Source organism: Cyprinodon variegatus, unplaced genomic scaffold (assembly GCF_000732505.1).
Source record: "Cyprinodon variegatus isolate N-32 unplaced genomic scaffold, C_variegatus-1.0 Scaffold863, whole genome shotgun sequence".
NCBI lineage: Eukaryota > Metazoa > Chordata > Actinopteri > Cyprinodontiformes > Cyprinodontidae > Cyprinodon > Cyprinodon variegatus.
In genome coordinates, this window is record NW_015151316.1 from 77150 (window position 1) to 97442 (window position 20293).

General features: G+C 37.6%; 1 protein-coding gene across 3 annotated transcripts in view; it reads right to left on the bottom strand.

The window, feature by feature from the left end:
* LOC107099369 (actin-binding protein anillin-like) overlaps nucleotides 1–18024 on the bottom strand; it is a 23544-nt gene extending 5520 nt beyond the window's left edge. The window contains exons 1-23 of one of the 3 annotated variants that reach the window (XM_015397455.1): nucleotides 17896–18024; nucleotides 14727–14826; nucleotides 14465–14623; nucleotides 13397–13483; nucleotides 12876–13060; nucleotides 12640–12732; nucleotides 10807–10891; nucleotides 8848–8913; nucleotides 6986–7290; nucleotides 6793–6884; nucleotides 6044–6173; nucleotides 5609–5744; nucleotides 5222–5407; nucleotides 4981–5107; nucleotides 4834–4882; nucleotides 4416–4469; nucleotides 4290–4322; nucleotides 4188–4209; nucleotides 3999–4108; nucleotides 3625–3678; nucleotides 3040–3126; nucleotides 1162–1269; nucleotides 943–1085 (exon numbers count right to left, since the gene is read on the bottom strand). In XM_015397455.1, coding sequence (XP_015252941.1) covers nucleotides 943–1085; nucleotides 1162–1269; nucleotides 3040–3126; nucleotides 3625–3678; nucleotides 3999–4108; nucleotides 4188–4209; nucleotides 4290–4322; nucleotides 4416–4469; nucleotides 4834–4882; nucleotides 4981–5107; nucleotides 5222–5407; nucleotides 5609–5744; nucleotides 6044–6173; nucleotides 6793–6884; nucleotides 6986–7290; nucleotides 8848–8913; nucleotides 10807–10891; nucleotides 12640–12732; nucleotides 12876–13060; nucleotides 13397–13483; nucleotides 14465–14623; nucleotides 14727–14820 — 2405 coding nt within the window. In that variant the 5' untranslated portion in view covers nucleotides 14821–14826; nucleotides 17896–18024. The remainder of the gene's footprint in view (nucleotides 1–942; nucleotides 1086–1161; nucleotides 1270–3039; nucleotides 3127–3624; nucleotides 3679–3998; nucleotides 4109–4187; nucleotides 4210–4289; nucleotides 4323–4415; nucleotides 4470–4833; nucleotides 4883–4980; nucleotides 5108–5221; nucleotides 5408–5608; nucleotides 5745–6043; nucleotides 6174–6792; nucleotides 6885–6985; nucleotides 7291–8847; nucleotides 8914–10806; nucleotides 10892–12639; nucleotides 12733–12875; nucleotides 13061–13396; nucleotides 13484–14464; nucleotides 14624–14726; nucleotides 14827–17895) is intronic. The other 2 variants (XM_015397456.1, XM_015397457.1) reach the window with 2 other exon arrangements.
* Nucleotides 18025–20293: the final 2269 nt, after the last annotated feature.

Consider the following 20293-nt stretch of genomic DNA (forward strand, 5'->3'; position numbering starts at 1 on the left):
TGCAAAATCCTACTTTATCTTTACCGTAGACAGGCTGCAGCCATGTCCCGAATTTCTCGTTTTCCAGCCAGTTTTGTTGAAATTAGCATTTTCCCATTCTCTAGCTTTTTCTCTGCCTCGAGCTTCTTTTCCGAACATACGGCTTTACGATCAACTGCAAGCAGTTTAAATGCCACTATAATCATTTATTGAATTTTAATGCCAATTAAGGACTTAATTAAAAAAAATAATAATTGAATGACTTTTAATGACTCGCTGAAACCCTGATTTATACTTATCAAGAGCTAGTTTTAGTATTTTATCCCTTGACATTGGGCTTTCTCTGGAATCAGGGAAACTAATTTAGTTCTGTCACTTAGTGAAATGACAATTAAACTCCTTAACATGATCTGGAAATGCATATTGTTTTCATTTCTGTCTGATATTTTTCACTAAAGAGAAAAGGCAGAGTCAAACCAAGCTCCTCTTTGGGCCGAGCAGCAGGAGGAGCAGTGAGGAGAGAGATGCAGGGAGAGCAGGTTCTATCAAAGGACGATGCTGTGCCTGAACTGTTTCAAAAGTTTGATGTTTAATAAATGGCAATTGAAGTATTGTCTAAGATTATAATAGGACTATGTTATATTAAAACCTAATAGAGTAATAGGGACTTGGTGTCTATTTGAAATACTCATGTAAATATGAAGCAACTATTTTCTATTATACTGGAATGTCTTTTGTGACATTTTTCTAAGAAGCTGTAGACAAGAGCTTCAAAAGAAAGTTTGCATTTATAAAGTTCTGAGTCTTGACCTCAGTAATTTTTGGGCCCTGCCTACAGCCCTGATGGCTCTTTGTGATCATTGAAAGTTTATTTTGCGATAAAACAATATGTTGTTTAAAGTATACGGGTGTGATTTAGAGAAAGCAGGAAATTGAGGTGTCATGTTGGTGATGTAAACTTACTTGGACAGAGCTTCCTGCTTCTGGTCGTCCTGCTGTGAGGTGTTCACCAGCTCAAAGGTGAAAGGTCGAGCACATGAATCCCTCTTAACAGGCCTGACGCACTGATTGGGAGACCTGGACAGAAAGATGCTGCCTTCTGCTTCCTGCAGAGTTAAACCAGAGGATCAGATCGTCTGCCCGACTTGTCAGTCCACCCTCACATCTCCCAGCCCACCTTACCTTGGTCTCTCTGTCATTCGGGTTGTTCCACCAGTACATGTTGCATTCCTCCAGAACAAAATATCGTCGATTCCAAACTCCAAATCCACTGATCAACTCAAACATAGTCTGGAGAGTAAAATGAGACACAATCAATGTTAATAAAAAGGTGTTTATTTTTTTTCACCACCTGTTTGACTCAATGCCTGCCATCCCTGGGTCCTGTGGTGGACCCACTCTGTGTGAATACAACTGAACGGCAAAGAGTTACTTTTTTATGACCAGAACTCTTATTAGTTGGGACGATACAATACAGAAATATTTCAGACATCTTTGGATCCATTTACTGGTAACTTTACAATCCAAGATGAAGCTGCTATATATTTTTAATAGACTCAATTGGCTTTTTATTTTAATGTCTTTTAAGATGTGCTTCAGTTTGTGTTTCACTTTGCTTAGTCAAGCATTTAACCTTTTTTTTTTTTTTTTTTAATAACCTTACACTAAAACGGTTAATAAAGGGTTTTTGGGTTATTGAAAAAAAAAAGATACAGGATGTACGATACAAGAAAGGAAAAAATAAATGAAAGAAAGACTGCTAAAAAAATTTCCTGATATTTCTGCTTAAATACAATTAAAGGTTTAGATGACACAATGGAAAAGGCGAGGACCTTTAAATATCTACATGCAACTGATCTCAAACTGTGTACAATCCAGCTGTTAAGATTGGATGCACGACCTTTAAAAAGTTTAGATTTTTTATCAGTCCAGTGTAAAAGACACACTGAATTAATCCAAAGAAAAATAAAAGTTGCTTTTCTATTCTATTTATCAAATAAATTGACAGCATTGAATCGGTTGTGTGTTTTTGTTTTTTATACAACCTCAGAACCAAAGTTTGGATCATTTAAAGAGGTCCAGATCCATAAGGGCCCAATGAATAAAAGATGATGATGGGCTTCCTTAGATATCAGAACTGTAGCTTATACACCACTCACTGCTGCTGCTTCTTGCTTTGGTTCACATTAAATGTGATACTACACAACCCCCTTTTAAGTCAAACCGAACATTGTCACATTTTCCTTTTTTGTGGCAATGTCGCAATAGCTTTTATAAATAAGATTTAGATATTTCCAACACGTCCATGCAGAAGTGCATAAAATAAGTAAAAAAAAAAAAAACAGGCTTTGGCCAACTGTTAAAGTAAGAGTTTATCGAGCTGTTAAAGGAAAACGCCCCTGAAGGGGCAGGAGGTGGAAAATAATGTTTACCGTAGATTTTCAAACTAAAAAAAAAAAACAAAGATTAAAATGGTTTTAGGGGATTTTTTCCCAGGTTCTGTAGGAATGCATTCAAGAAAACTAACATGATGCCGAGTTTTTCTTTTAAAAAAGGTCAAAAACAGGCAATAAGAAAAAATAAATAAATGTTTGATCAAAAATCTCAACATGTTAGAGACTTTGAGGTCTGAATGTGAAATGAGTCAGACTTTAATCATTTCTGCAGAGCATTCCAGGTGGATCAAATTAGGCTGCTCCTTATATCAAAGCAGGACTTTCATCAACTAATGAAGCAAATAAAAGCTCCCAGTTGCACCGAGATGAGTTTATTGCAGCAGGTCTGTATCCAATACAAGAGAAAATGTGACAAATGTTTTCAATATCCCAGCAAACCATTTCCAGACACTGAAAGTAATAGCAATCATAAATTATGACATTATGTTGTGCAATTTGAAGTTTGATCCAGAATTTCCTTTCAGAGGATTAGAAGATGACACTAAAAGTTCATCACTCCAGTTTAAAACAAGATTTCTACTTAAAAACCCTTTGAACATTGGTGAAAAAAAAAAAACCTCTGTAGTTTTGAAAAGATAAAATTATATAAAGCAGGATTGCTGACCAGGAAGCCTTGGTGCCGGACATCAGAGTGGCCCTTGCTTTCCAGTTTCAGGTAGATGTGGCCCTCTAGTGGAGAAAGAAACGGCACCTACAGTCACAGAAGGAGAAGAAGTCACACTCAACTAATGGAATATGGAGAACAAAACTGAGCAAAGGAAGTTTTTTCTTTGTTTTTAGTAACTTGATTCAGTCAGGGTTAGGCGTTCAGCTTAAGCTGGAGACACCTGGTTAGAAATATTCAAACATCTGAGTTGTAATTTCTAAGTAAGTTGCAGAAAACCAGCAGAACCGACAAGATACATTTTTTTTCGAGGAACCGAAGCTGGTAGATTCTTGAAGCTTATAATATTTGATGTGATGCCAGTAACTGAAAAGTGTAACAAACAGAATATTAAAATCTATTACTTTTTTATAAATAAGAGGAGTAAGTAAAGCTTTAGGAAGTAAGAACCCAATGTGTACCGTATTAAAAAAAGACTGTGACCGGTGTCAATTATAAGAATGACCAACATCTGGTTCATTTTTACCAAGGAGAGCAGGAAAATGCAGACATGTGAAGAGGTGACAGAGAATTGAAGAGTGAAACCTTTTCCTGAAATTCATCTCCCAGCAGCTTCCTGATTTTGCCATCAAGTTTCATCTAAAAGTGAACGGAGCAGGACAGAGAGAGGGAGGGAGAGGGACAGACACATTCAACAGTGAGACCACCGAGGTGAGGACTTTAAAAGGCAAAGTGTCAAACAGTGATGCCATAGCACTGGGAGATAAAAACCCCACAGTGCAAACATGTGCAGAGCCCAGTGAAAGCAGTTTGGATTCATGGTGTTTTGTTCCACGTTTGCAGCTAAAGCAGGAAACTTTATGTCAAGAAAATCAGAACTTTTTGTTTTATTTTACAATGAATGGCTCAGGAAACTATGTGATAGTTTAGAACTAGACTCACTATTAAATATAAGTCACCTTATCAAGGGGGAATTTGCTGCATCCCAGTGAAGCCAAGGTGATTTTGTGGGAACCAACCAGAGAGAAGTTACTGGAGCGGCGAGTGTTGAGAGCAGAGGGAGCCGCACCTGAAGGTAAAGGAAGCCCAAAAAAACATGATTATTGAATCAGGAATATACAGCGTAATAAAGACAAAACTCTACTTACAGTTGTATGTGTTGCTGGACTTCTGTTGGAAAGAGAAAAAAAAATACATGAAGCAAAGAAATAATTAAAATGCTTTAGAAAGTCATGTGGATTGATACTTACTGTGATGGTATTCAGAAGCTTCCTGGGTGTGACCTGAGTTTGACAGCAGACCTTGAATATGTTGCACTGTTTTCATGGAAGACATGCTGCGCACAGAATTTGTGAGGAAAATAATCACCCACTTACACGGGACTTTGTGGTGGTCCGATCCGTGCTGCAGCTGGCTCCTGATGTAGAACACTATGATGAAAAGAAATTATCACAGACAAATAAAAACATAACTTCGTTTTCAAGGAGCAGAAATGTACTTTACTTAAACTTTACGATGAATAAAGTCTCAGTTTTATTTTCAGGACATATAACCACTGAAAAAAAAAGTTAAAGTAAAAGCAAAGTGATGTTAATACTCTGAATGAAAAAAAAAACAAATAGAAAGGGTTAAAAAAAATAAATACAAAAAAACCCAAAAACTTCTAACACAAGAAAAGGAAGAACCTGAACAACTTCCAGGTTAAATTTCCAATATGGCGAACACGCATTACAAACTTTGATGCAGCATCAATCAAAGTTACGGTTACATTCGTAGCTAATCAGGTTTTCTCACCAGGCTGTAGACTTCCACATCAATCTCAAAAGACGAGCGAATATCCTGTCTGAAAAAATTAAGAAAAAAGAAATTTGTTCGTTTAATTTGTGAAATCTTAATTTCCGCATAATTTTTCTGACCCATAGTTGAACGAATTTAGCTCACAGTTTGACTGCAGTTGGGAAGGAGATGGTGTCTCCATTTCGAGCATCAGCAGCGGTGGCCAGCGGCGTGGCGATGATGTTGCAGGGCCCGTAGCGAATCAGGATAAAGAAGTAGTGGCTCGGTCGCCCTGAAGGAAATCATGATCAAACCAGTCTTTTTCTTTAAGCCACACATATAAGTCCAGAGGAAAATGTAAAAGGAGGGGAGGAAAATGAAGCACTCAGCCAGTCTGTGTTCCTACCTGCACGGCTGTGTGATGAACAGACATATTCCACTTTCAGAGGCAGCTGGATGTTGGTGATAGTGACCGTTCCTCTGCAGGGCTGCTGGGAAACATAATCCGTGTCCTTTGGAAGCTCTCCAGACTGCAGGTTCCTCTCTTCCCTCAGTCTGACCACTTCAGCCAACAGAGCAGAGCGCTTCTCACCTAAAGAAAACCAGAAATAACAGAGGAAATGCTCTCCATTACCATGCTTTTAACACAACTAGTCTCAAAGCCATAGCTTCTTCTAAGCCTGTGAATTTTCTTAATGTTATAACAACAAACGTGGCGCCAAAAAATGCAACTGAAAAGCACCGCCCTGCTAGCTACCCTGAGTAGAGAATGTTTACTGAAAGGTTTCCCTACAGGAAACAAGCAGAAGTTTCTCGGCTTCAGCCTCCTCCAGGGAGCCTCGCCCGTGCTCCTCGTCAGTGCAGCAGCTCAAAGCTTGTAGTGTCTGGTTGATCACAGTCTGCAGTTTTCCAGCTTCTTCATTCAAATCCTAAAGAACCAGAGAAGAAGTATTATTGGAAAGTTCATCGAGCATGTCCAAGGAAAACCAGAAAACTCTTCTGTTTATGGAACCAATATGCAGTTTATTTAAGACACTTAAAAGGACAAATTAGAAGCTGATCTATAAAACAAAAAAACTTGCTTTTAATAAACTGTTCTACAGATCTTTATCTATATTTAGCCAATTATTTAAGCATTTACTTGGATTTCCTAGATTTCCCATTTGTCAGTGAATGCAGGGAAAAATCTTAACAAAAAAACCCCCAAACTAATAAAAATGTTTCTCACCGTTATTCTCTCCTTGGTGACGACAGGGGCTTCAGGGTTTGGCGTCTCTGGAGTTCGTCTTTGGACGGCAGGCGTCACGCTCTGAATGGTGGGCAGCTTGTTTTGCCTTTGTGTGCGGTACGCATCGATGCTGTCAAAACACAACAGGTCAACGAATAAAAATACCCAAGCTGATCCATCGCTAACTGATTGATTGGGAAAAGGAAAACAGGGAGCTTCAAAATCAAAGGTTTGAGTATCATAACCAATGATTTCTGACCAGCAAATCAAAGTTTGTTTTGCAAATTACTTTTTCTCTTTGTGACAAAATTGAGACACTTGAATAAATAAATAAATAATTATTTAGAGAAAACTTTTTATTTTACAATATTCCATTTAAAAAAATCATTATAATTCCAAAAGTTTGGACAACAAATGGTTTTTTTAATTTAGATTAGTTTATTTTTTTTTTAAAATCTTGATATATTCAATGCTCTTAGTGAGTCACTGTCAGCTAAAAGCATGTTTTAGAGTCTCTACACTCCAGTTAACGATTAATTAATTACTGAATTAGTTGACAATTATTTTAATAACCGATTAATCAGATGAATTGTTTAAGCCCTACATGATCCTGGGCTAAAGGAAACCAATAGAAACCAAACCCTAAAGCTTCTCTTTTCCATCTTTCCCCTTCTTATTCACACATTTTCAGTGTGCACATGTAGTTAAAGATAAATTGAAGTCAATAAAAAAGAAAAATCTCTTCCAACCTGTAGAGGGGAGCCGTTTCAGGAGGGGGGTTGCTGGTTTCCTCTGGGGTCAGAGACACAGGAGGATTAGACTCCTGGGCTGCTGATAGTCGCTGTTTGAAAAATATATGACACAGAGTCTTTGCCTCGGTTCGTTTCCAGGATTTAAAAGTTTTCTTAGAGAAACATAATCTTAACAAAGTAAAGTTCTCACCAGTGGGGTAACCACAGCTTCAACAGACTTGCTGAGAGGAGAGAGGATGCCACCTTTAGGAAAAGTAAGAAGCTCATCTCCGTCGTTTTCATCAGATTCCTCTTCTTTGGGCTCTTCCTCTCGTCTGCTCTTCTCCACGCCCCCTTTTTCTCCAGAACAAGCAGAGATGCCGCTATCATGACCCTCTCCGTCTTCCTCAACTAGCCTGTTCTCCTCCACCTTTTCTGCATATTCCAGCACCTCTTCAAACATCTTCTCGATGGTTTCAGCTGTGTTGGTGTCATCATGAGATCCCGACCCTGCATCTGATGAGAGATGTTCAACCATATCAGTCGACAGAATTGAGTCCTGTTCATGTTCAAACCTGTGTGTGGAAACCCATCTGTGCAAGTCTAAAAATGGAGAATATGATGTGTCCAAGACGGGTGGGGGAAAAAAAACTAAATCAAAAAACAAGCACGCAAAAATTACTGATTTTGAAAACAAAAAGATGCCGTTTTATTAATTTAATCTGTCAAGAGTTTGTTACTCATTAATACCCCGCCCACTTTAGAAAACCTGTTTATCAGTGGTATGACTTATGAAATAGTCTTGAATCATTTATTAGTTTAGATTTAGCTTTGAATAAAGTAGACTTAGATATTTTAGATGGTATAATAAAATTGATCAGATCGTATTTTGTTTGTGGATCAGAGATCAATCTGTTATAAAATAATCCCATTTAAAAAAATTAATAAGTCCTTGTTGTTTGTTTTTTGTTTTTTTTAAAATTGTAATCCAGAGGGTAACATGTCATGTAAACAAGTCGTTCAGTGAAAGGTATCATTTATAATTTATCCCTGAAGCACACAGCTTGTTCTATTTTAAACATGCACCTCTTAGTGTGAACCCAGTGTTTCCAGCCAACCTATAGAGTGCTTCACCCTGTGATCCCCAAGAGTCAGCCAAAGTGCTCCTCAGACACATCTCACCTGACAGACTGGTCTCTGCCCTGGACTCCTCTGAGACGTCGCTCTCAGAAGAAACTGATCGATTGATCAGCTCAGGCTCCAGGATAAAGGTAACTTTCTTTGACCTTTCTGCCTTATGCACTGTTAGCTCATCGACAACATCTTTCCTCCCCTTTGTTGACTCTTTCCCCTCCTCATAGGAAACTGACATCTGGATCTCAGATGAACCCTGAGCTCCGTCTTTCTCATTAGTCTGATTTTTTACTGAAGGCTGAGCAACGATTCCAGAATTTATTTCCAAATCTGAAGTTGATGGCTTTTCTTCCAAAGTCTCAGCTTTTGAAGCTGGTCTCTTTTTCAAAGAATCATCTACCTCATCCTCTCCCTCACTTTTCTCCTCATCTAACCTCTTGTTCTCCGCTTCCTGTTGTTGTAGAAAGGAAGCAGTCTTATTTGAGACATCTAGATCTGGAGCACCGTCAATGTTCTCCTTCCCCTCTCTAGACAGCTCTGGTTCATCCTTTTTATTGAAAACTTGCTTCTTCTCTAAGACAGCGTCTTCATCCACACACACCTCTTGTTGAGGATATCTCCATACCCTTAATTCCTCATCTGTCGACGGTTCAATTTCCTCCTCACCGCATGTAGAACCTTCCACCGTTTCATCGCCATCGAAGGTAAAAAGCTCTGATATCTGCTCCTCTTCGGTTTCTCTGAAAACCTGACTGGTTTCCTTTGTGTTTGACTCCTCTAGAAGAGTTGACTGTAAGAAGCTGTTCTTATCAGCTGCCTGCAGCTCTGAGAGGCTGTGCTCCTCGCTGAAAGACAACTTTAACACAGTCTGGCTCTCAGGCAAATCGACTTTACTCAGAACCACAGCCCTGGGCTCTTTCTCAATAGCACCTTCCTCACCAAGAGAAATGCTCTCCTTCTGCCCTTCGCGGGTGAGTCTGGGTTCTGCAGAGGGTGCTCCTTCACCTGTTGGAAAAAGTCTCACTCACTTCACACTTCTGAGACTGGAAAGGTCAAACTTATTATCAGACAACAATGAACGTGAAAAAAAACAACAAACCGCTGAGGGAAAGACGGGTGGATGGCAGCTTAGATAGCAGATATAAAGCAGAGTGACACATAGCTCTGAGTTACAAAGCAATGGCTGCCAAATGAAATATTTAGCCTATTAAACAGATTTCCACTCTTCTAAATGTCAACAACTCAGGATTTTACTGATCAAGCTGACTGGAAAGCTTGGAGGCAGCAGTGATGATAGATGTTTGATGAGGGAAAAAAACTGCCTTAGTTTTAGCTGAGTTCAATATTTTGAAATAATACTATATGGATGGACTGGAGAACAGGATTTAGAGCTTCATCATGATTTCCCTTATTGTAATCACTGATCGGCAAATAATTCAATGTGAAACAGATTTTGTCTACTGATGTTATTTACTCCTGCAGAGGTCTGAAAATCACCCACTGTGCTTAAAACCACTGCTCTGAACTATAAATGTATTTGCAAGCAATAGCTGAATGTTTTTAAGATGAGATTGAAATATTGAAAGTATCTGATTCTTTGACAACTGACAGAATCATAAAAAATCATCAGTTTTGGTCAAAATCGGAATCAGCATGTCAGGCTTTTTAAAGATCGGTAAGCGGCAACACTAGTTGGATTACTGATTGATAATGACTTCATTATTTTGAGGAAGGAAATAAATATACATTCCAAACAAAAATCTACATTGTGAAAAACTTTCTCAACTCTTATTTTTCCATATTTATCCAGACCTGAAAAAGTTTTCATCAGATCCCAAATATTTCCAAAATCTTTAAAACCTAAAAAACCTCCCTTTCTATGATAGAAGCTGATCCTCCTCTACACCATATTTTATTAAACCAGAGAACATTTAAAGCCAGTGATCCATGCCTTCATTTCTACTAGGCTTGGTTACTGCAATGCACTTAATGTGTGGTTAGTAGCTCCAGGATCACAAGACTCCAAAGAGAACATTACCTCTATTGCAGCCTCTGTACACTGGGTTCCTATTCATTTTAAAGTTCTTTTTGTTTTTAAGTCATCCACCCTCCCATTCACTCAGGTTTACAATGGTTCTTGTGGTGCCTAAAACTAAAAGGAAGTTTAGGGGGTAATCATGATTTTTCTGTGGCAGCTCCAAAAATGTGGAAGGAGTTCAATCTATCACGCATTTACCAAATGTAAATGTGAACCCCACAAAACTCATTAAGCCTTTGGTGCAAGGGGTGAGTATTGGTATGGGGGTTACAATAGATCCGTGTCACGATACGATATCACTATATTGCAATATTGCTTTATTTTGCGATATTTTTCCTGCTATCAAAATCAAATGTATGGATAAAAAGGCAACCTCTGTATATATTCACCAGATCATTTTAATCATTCAGTTATTTTGGTATCCATGTTGCTCAGGGTTTGAATCAGTCCACATCTTCCACTGTCACTGCATCAACTACAGATATGGCACTGCGCCGCACAGCAAAAGGGCTTCACAGCATTATCTGCCAGAGTGGTGGTACATGGGTAGCCAATTTCCCCTCAGTTTTAGGTAAAAATGTGTTGTTTAAAAAAAAAATATATATATATATACTGGGAACTGAAAATCAATATTATATATCAGACAGCCAAAAATCATGATATATTGCCAAAACTATTTTTCCACACCCCTATTTGATGCCAGTCCAAATATTACGCACACATGATTACACACCAAGTGGCAGGCACCTCCAAAGTTTCCTTGGGGAATTTTCAAGTTTCCTCCTACTCTGCTGCTTCTAGGGATTTCAGGCTGTTTCATAGCTAGCAAACTAAGTCAAACGTTCAGTCAATACTCTTACCCATCATGTCCCCAGAAGGTTTCTTAGCAGCAGATGTCAAAAGTTCAGTGAAACTCCCGTCTTTCATTTCAGTTTCTCCAGGAACCTAAGGAAACATCAGGAAAACCGACAATGGGATGTTAGAAATAAGGCAAAACTCGGCACGAGTTCACAAGTTTGTGCAGAATTTTCTTTCCTTCTGGGGACAGATAGAAATGATTCCAGTGTTATGCATGTTGTCGGGAAAGCAATGCAGGCTTTTTTTTTTTTTAAAAGAGGTGTAATGTCCTCTGAGCTTAGAAATGCATAAATATTGAAGATCTTTTACTAATAGAATGGGAGGCAGATCTTTTAGTTATCAGGCTCCTCTCCTGTGGAACCAACAACTAGTTTTAGTCCGTGAGCTAGACACCCTATCTGCTTTTAAGGCTAGGCTTAAAACTTTCCTTTTTGATAAAGCTTATAGTTAGATTCTCTCCAGTTATGCTGAGCTATCTGTATAGTTATGCTGCTATAGGCTTAGACTTCTGGAGGACATAGGGACCCCTATTTCATCATTCTATTTCCCATTCTGCAGAATCTGTTAGTTCAATCTCTAATATTATGCTCTCTCTGCCTTTTCTCATAGTAGCTTCACCTCATCTGTTCCTGTTTGGCTGTGACACCATCCTGGAGAGAAAAATACACTGTTCTGCTGCCATCAAAACATTTGCTTATAGATGTTGGAGATCTGCCTGTTTTTCCAGTGTAGTCCCATTTCTCTGATTGTGACTGGCTGGATGTGCTCTCTTCATCCTCTGACATGGGAGCTGGCTCAGAGCTCGTCTGCCTGGCTGTGTGTTTCCTAAATGAGGCCGCCTTTTACAGCTGCTTTTACTATGTCTGCTTCTGTCTCCTTGAACCCCAGTCGGCCTCAGCAGATGGCTGCTCACACTGAGCCTGGTTCTCTCCACTGTTGCTACAAGCATGCTTAGTGTGAGGGATTGCCTTTGAGTCAATGAGTCGATGCAATCAACTGGTTTTCCTTGGATAGAAAACTTTGAATCAATTTGACTGTATGATCTGGTGAACTGTAAAGTGCCTTGAGATGACATGTGCTGTGAATTGGCGCTATATTAAAAAACTGAATTGAATTAATGAATAAATGGCAGTGGAGATTCAATAAAGAATCAAAGGAGCAAGGGCCTGCAGCACGTCAAACCTAAGCTCACACCCACAGAATCCTACCAGGATGACTCCATCATGGACTGACAAACAGAACCTATAGAGGCAACAATGGTAACTAGATGAAAATCATTTTACACGTCCAGCAACTGTGAAAGCATGTATGGGGGGAAAAATAATGAAACCATTTTTAATAAATTAATAACAGCTACAGGGTTAAAGTCCAAAAATAAAACTGTAAAAGTGCTTTTTACATAATAATGATTCTCTATAAAGACAACCAGAAGCCAAAAGATGCATAGTTTCAGTTATGTTCCCCAAACCACAGTGCTGCCCTGAAAGGGTGTATCAAAGGTGAGGTGAGGTAAATCCCTGTGTCCAGCAGTGTTTAACAAGGGAACTTATCAAATCTATCTTAATGTGAATCACTTCACCTTATCTTGTGTCAAAAAAGGTGATCAGGCAGAGAAGTTTCATTTCAATCACTAACTTACATCCCATGGCTGCGTTGGAGGCCAGCAAAATTTCTTTTTAGAAACAGCAACCCTGGAGGAGGGGGAGGAGCTGCCAGCAGGGGGCCCTCCCTTTTAACAGTTTTATTAAACATGCAATTCAAACCAGCTTCAATCAGATGTGAAAACTCTAGCTAGATATTTTTGTTGTTTCATGGAACCAACGTCTCAAACCCACCTGAGTTATTAAGGAATCTGAGCTGCACCTTTTCAGCCAGGCATTCTCACTGATTGGCTGGAAAGGCAACTGGTTTAACTCCAGTTCCCGTTCCTAATAATAAAGAATAAAAATTAGAAATAAATCAGATTCTAACACACTTTCATAACATAATCATCCAGGCTTTGCAAGTAATTTTATGATAGAAGCAGATGAGAAGCACAGATGGACTAAGTGCCTGAGGCGGCAGGACAAACCTGCCGTATGATGGACACCTGCTTGGAGCTGGGTGTCGTTGAGCACTGCAGTTTCTGCTGAATGTTTGACACAAAGTCGGAGCGGGTCCGTGAGCAGGTGCTGGCAGGGCTCTGCGTTTGGGGGGTGTTAGCCTGAGAGGCCGGCGCCTTAAAGCGCTCCAGCCGCTGATGAAATTCTTCCTCACCTGGAAAAGGTTGTCAACAGCAGCCAGAAAGATGAGATTCAAACATCCTCATAATCAGCATTCAATAAATATGCACTATATATCTTTCCATTTAACATGATTTTTATTTTCTTTCTATAAGGGGACTCTGTAGAAGCTCTAGTTGACATGGATATTGAGACAAGACCAAAACCATTTTCTAAGAAAGCAGTGATTCTAGTACTTCTGCTTTCTCTGTTTAGAAAAGGCAAACGTCAAATGCTCAGACAAAGAAAGGGGAAACAGTTTTCATCAAAGTACAGAGATGGTAATCTATTTTAGATGTAGGCGAATGTGTGAACTCATTTGCATCCTCACCGAGAAGATGCTCTCTGCTGCCCTTAATAGGAACCGCTGGGCCTTCAGTTCCCGGATCTGAGAGAATGCGCCGGGCTGCAAGAGCTCCTAAAAAAAGACATGCCCGTCTTTCAGTTCATTGTTTTTATTTTCCTTTCCAAAACCATGGACATTACGTCTTTGAAATGTTGCTAAACATCAAACGCATTTTTATGTTTGATGAAAATATCCAGTGCAAACCAGGTCAGCGGGTCACACTTGGAGTTCCCTTTAATGCAATGAAGGTTTTTCTTTACCTAAGAGAAGAGGACTCTCTTCTCTGGACACGGCTTTGCCTCATGCTGACACATTTTAGACATCTGATGTTTTATCTCGTTTCCCTTCCTGTTTCGAATGACCTCTTCAGTCGTGAAAAAGTTATCAAAGTTAGAATCTCTGATGAAACTGTCTCTGCAATTTTTTTTTTTGTGAACATCTCTGTTAACTGAACTTGTTAACCATTTTACAGCACCTCACTCAGTGACCCCATTTTGACCCGGCCAGAAATGGGTGCTAGATGAATAAATATAATAAATTCTGGTAGAAAAAATACATACATTTCCAAACTGCACTTTTTCACAAAATAAAGCTTGTAAGCCCAGCATGTACGGATAATTTAGGTATATTTTAAAACAATAACAAGTAATTAGATGTACAAATATCTGAGCTTCATATGAAGACTCAGTAGAAACCAAACAGGATGAAGCTTTTCTAAAACTAACTCAAGGTGAGCAGCCAGATAGTGCGTTAATTATGATTAGTACTACTTTTATATTACATTATGCAAAAAGAAAAAAACATGCTGCAGTAAAATTACTAACAGCAGTCATTTTTGCATTCAAATATCTACTGAAGTTTCAAAAATTGATGATTTCTTTCATAATTTTAGTGCAACTTTATTCCAGTTTAACAGTAAAAACGAAAAACGTCATAGGTAATGACTACCAGGAGATGTTTTGATATCCCCCCCCTTCTGTGATGAGAGATGACTGTAAATGTTGGTGGACACAACATGAGCATGCCAGCTTCAGTAGTATAATAAACAGATACCGTCTTTTCTCTGAGTGAGCAGCTGGACTCGGGACTGGACTGACGGGATTATCGGGGTGTCCGGTTTTGTCTTGAACTCAGCCAAATGCCTAGAAGAGCACGGCTGCGGGCTCCGGTTCTCCTCACCGGCTGCTTCCAGACGCCGCCGCTTCAGGCCATCTGAAACAGGAAAATCCAATAGCTGGTAAACATTTGGACGGTACAAGTATAGCACAAGACTTAGTCCCTCATGTTGTTGTAAAAACAAAAGATTATAACACACCTGCTACAGGGAGGATGTTGTCTTCGGTGTCTGACAGAGGTTCTCTCTGCCTCTTTAGGGTAACATTAATACCATTTTCCTCCGCTGCCTCCATATTGATCTAGAAACACACAATGTCAAAATGTTAAAAGTTGTGTTTCCTCTCCAAATAATACATTTAATTTTTTTTTTTTTTTTATCAGAACACACCTAATTTGAATACAGCAATCCAGCAAAATATCTAAAAACATGAATTTAAAACTAATCTACTACATAGTATGGAAATGACTGCAAGCATCATTTGTGTCACATGTTAACTTTCTTTTCTGCAATACTTATTATAATGATTAACACTTGCACCCATCTTAAGTAGATAACATTTTATTTTGAACTGTGATCTCTCATAGAAGAACTGTTAACTGGCATCCATACTATTGGATTAGTTATTGCTAAATGACTGAAATGTTAGGGTGAGGTAAAACACTAGCTGTGGGTTTTCTTTTGCTTTGGGAGAAAGACTGACAGGATCAAATAGATTCTTTTTTTTTTATTGTATACTACCTGTCCAAATAAACCTGCAGATTTTTTAAGAAGTATTTGCACAATCAACTACTGACATAGTTTAAAGTTCAGATTATCATTAGACAAATATCTTTTATTGTTAGCAAAAATCTTCCAGCTTCAGCTTGACCTTATAAAATAACAATAACAGTTATTATTACTACAACATCAAGAATATATTTCTTGATAAAGCAACTGAACGCAAAGTGTTTCACAGAAGAATACAATCTAAAAAGGATAGATATTAATAAGAACAATCTTATTTAGAAATCAACACAAACACAATGAAACTCATAAGATAAGATGGTTGGAATAGGTATTAGTAAAAAAAAAAAAATAACAACAAAGAAACAAAGCAATACAACTAGGGCTGCGTGATATTGTTAAAAAAGTAGCAATATTGTAACGTTTCTAAACATTTTCAAAGAAACATTTAATAATCAATGTACAGTAATATAAGAAAAAGAGGAAAGAAGTAGGCAACAATATGTGAAAATAGATGATTATCAGTCGTCTTGTTTTGTTTTGTTTGTTGTGCTCCACGGGTCCGTGTTTGCCATTTGCTCTCTACATAAATGACCTATGTAAAGTTTAAGAAGTGTTCATGTTTGTTTTGTTTGCGGATGACACAAATATTTTCTGTTGAGCTGAGAGCTTAGAGCTGGGGTGGGCAACTCCAGTTCCTGAGGGCCAGTATCCTGCCATTTTAGATTAACCCTTGGTTCAAAACACCTGAATCAAATGGCTGAACTACCTACTCAAGATCCAGTCAGTTGAGTCCTCTCAATCATCCAATTACTTAATTAAGGTGTGTCAAACCAAAGGCACATCTACTTCATCTACTTTTTCCTCCTTTGTGTACCTTCTGTTGTTTATAAGAGCCAAAGTCACACAGTTTTCTTCATTGTGAGTTTAATAACGTTCTACCTACCCAAACACCCACCCACGGCCTTCTGGAACTGGAATTGCCCACCCCTGGCTTAGAGCATCTGCTGGGTGATTAACGGCGGAGATGAAGAAGCTAAAAAACTAGAGGATTAAAAAACAACAACAAATCCGGATGATTCATAGGGCTGGCTATCATTACCACACTTTTCCATTATTCATCTATTCCTCCTTACTTACATATGTCTGTTTCTGTTAGTTTTAAACCTTACAACTAATTTATAAACCTAGAAATGAATGGCTACCAGAGAGTATATGATAATCCTTTTCCTGATAGAATGGGAGGGTATATAAGAGAGATAATCTAAATTTCAAAAATCTTACATGTTTGAAAAAATGTAAAAACCATTTTTATTAAAAAAAAAATTAATGAAAGCAATGTCCAAGCATGAGAGACATTAGGAAATGGCTTTCTCAAGAATATAAGAGATGGAAGAAGGGTGGTGAACATCAATGGATCACAGTGCATGGGTTTACACAATATTTTTCTAATGGTTGTGGTCGTGCAGGCTATGGGTAGTAATAGTATGAATGAAGACACAGGTGGCTTGTGTGAATGTACACAGGCTTATATGTACAGAAACTGATTTATTTTCTCACCTTATGGAATATTGGATTATTCTGAAATAACGACATTCAATCATTATTATAGTGTTTTGTTTACATATTTGACATAAGGACCAGGGGAGAAAAGCCTGAATTGAAACTGCATTTCTAATCCAACATAAACATAATCTTCAGAAATAGGTTAGGCCAATCACTGCCCTACAATGCAAAAAAAAAAAACTGCATTTTTTTCTTGATTTAAGCAGGGAAGAGAGACACTTTGCCAATGGAACAAGGCAATTCACATTTAAAATAAGTTAATACAATTGCATTGTCCTATTTCTAAAGCATATTATCTAATTATATTATTCTAAGTGTAACAGTGCTCATTCTATTGACAGGTCATCTTATTTACCTGCTCAGATTAAGGGTGAAAACGCTTATTTAAGAAATTTCTACTTATTTTTAGATAGTGTGCAGTGACTACATCCCCCAGAATACAATGCGGTTCTGGATCAAAGTTCAGTATAATTATTTTTAAATATATTCAGAGGTATTTTCTATTGATATTGATCAGATTTCTAACACATATATATCGGTATTGCTTTATTGCTCAGCCCTAAATAAAAAATTCAACAGAAATTTAAAAGGTTCAAATTCTTTACACCCTTTAATGCAGATTTAACCGTTATAAATAATAATGAGCTCTTGTGACAATTTTAACCAATGTAGCCCACACATGTTTAACGATTTTGTGTGCTGTTTAATAAACAAGCACTTGAACAAACGAGGCATTAATGAGAGGAGCCGCGGGACGACGCCCAAACCGCTCACATTTACAGCAGGTATTTTGTTCTTTCAAATGTATCCCAGGTAAAACAGGAAGCTCTTTGTGCTGCTAGCTGCTCTGCTGAGGAACCCAAACATAGCTGAAAAGTCATCCTAACATGCTTATGTTGCTGTTAGCCTTTACTCTTTTAATTAGACAAAAATATCAAGAACAGAGCTTCTTTTAGAAGTTTAGCAAACCAAACTATCTTACGTAGAGCCAATCAGCCTAATGTTAGCTTAGCTTAAAGTCAGCATAACGAGCGGACAAAGCTCGACACAAGCACCAAAAATGTTTTAGGTCCCTTACCTCAGAAGTTGTATTAAAAACTTCGGTTCGGTTTAGCCCAAAAGTCAGTTGTTTAGAAGAGAAAAATACCCTCCTTGTTATCAAGGTGTTTCCGTATCCTCCTCTACTTTGAATTTCAGCGGGTCCTCTGACGTAAACCGAGCGTACAAGTTCACTCGGCCACCCCCTTACCGTAAAACCGCGATACTATGCGCAGTGGGAAAGCTTGAAACTTGAGCTCGTTTGTTACCGAACGAGAAGGCGTATCATGACAAAACAAAATTACCTATTAATATTAGAAAAAAATAAATAAAAATACATTATTAGGTAATAGTAAGTAACAGAAACCACATTTCTTGGAGTTATCATTGAAGAGATTGAAAATTAAAGAAAAATTGCAAAATCCAAAGCTGTGTTACATAAAGTAAATTTCTTTCTAAATCACTTAGCATTGTACAACACAATGATCAAGTCATACTGATCCTACTTTTGAGGCTTAGGGATCAATGTGCATAACTAGCCTACACACAGTCTATACACAATGGACAATAACCAGGACACAGATATCCTTCTAACTCAATCAAATGATTAAAATTTCCTGATTCAATAGATTAAAATATTATCCAGCTTTTGTATAAAGTGAAAAGGCAAATTATTGTTTGTGAACGTCCAAGAAAGGTTTGAATTAATAAAAAGTCACTGTAGTCTATAAAGAACATATATTTAAAAAGAAAAGCAAGTTAAAAACCAAACTTATAGAACACAGCATCACAGTAAAATGACTGAATTTCTGAAAAACACTTCATCAAGAAATGAAAGAGTCAAGAATGATGATGGCATTCAAAAAGTATAAATAGAAAACTACAAAGTTAGGGATGCTTAGAAAAGATGGATGTAAATCCTGAAACAGAACAGATGCAGAGTTGTTGTAAAATGTCGGATATAAATTTGCTCTTCTTTTTGCTCCATTTCATTCAACACGCACTGATTTAGGAGTTATATTGTTATGTATATTCATTATAAAGTTTTTTTTGAGTAAATAAATGAATAAATCCTAAAAACAGATTTGTGCTGCATTACTATGTGACCTCAAGGAATATAAAATATTTTATATAATCTCAAATTATGGGACTGCACCTTTTTTATTGCATAACAACATTTGGTAAATTAGATAGAAATAATCATATTTCAGTTTAACTTTACAAAAAAAAGGGAAATATAATCACACAGGAAAATGATAGTGGTTAATTATTTTGTTTTTGTTTTTGGTTTATCAAAGAAATGTTTAGCCCGAAGCAATGTGCACACAAATCCATCAATAAATCTATTAATTTATTGATCCATCCGTCAGTCGATCCCTCCATCCATCTGTCCATCCATCCAGTGACTGTGTGCACCCTGTATGCATCTATTAACTTCAGTGACATAGCTGCTGCTTAGCTTTCAGAACACCTTTAAACAGCAAGCTGCAGCCAGTGGGCTTGCAGGCAGCTAAACTGAAACCTTAAAAAGGTTAAGGCAGCATGACTGTAAATGAACCCAGAATCTCAGAATACCACTGATAAGATCTTTCAAACACAATTCTTCCTCAGTCTTAGTTTGGAAACAGGTTTGCATAGACAGAGGAACTGAATCACGGTGTAAAAGTTAAGTGTTTCCAATGACGGTAGAAAATTTTCAGTCTATATTTATAATCCTGCAACCATCGAAACTGTAACCTCTGACTCTCTAATTGTATTAATAAAAATGCCTCTGACATACATGCTCTCTCACCGTTATATGGAAATTTGCAGCCTTTTTTTTTAAAGAACTAACAATGAACACATACTTAAAAATAACCAAAGACTACTGTAAAAAAAACATTTTATTGACACTTAAAGAACCAAGATATAATCACTGAAATGCATAAAAGTTGTAAGTACAATTTTTTTTCTTCAGATAATTACTTATATTATTTAAGTAAACTGTCTAAACCAACATGGAAAAATGCACAAAATGTGTTGTTCTCAAGACCTATTAGCTGGGTAACTTTCCCGCAGCAACTGCCATCAAAGACCTGTAATAACTTTGAGTGGTTTACATCATTGTTTATAGATTTTGATCCACTTTTCTTTGCAGAAATCTTCTAATGCAGCCACACAGACAGTTAGTTGAGGCACAACCATAGCTTCAGGATTAAATGAGGTTCATTTATTTCATTATTTAAAAAAGAGGTGGAATATCTAATATTATTTGGATCACTGACCTCCTGTATAATCCAAGTGCTACAGCTTAACCTCTTACACCCTCAGGGGGTATAAATAAATTTCTGCCTGACAAAAACACACAAAAGTAAATCACTTATAGCCTCACAGCTATTAGATTTAAGAAGAAACTTTTGGTACGTCTGTAAAGGTAAGATGTCATAGAATGGTTTTCT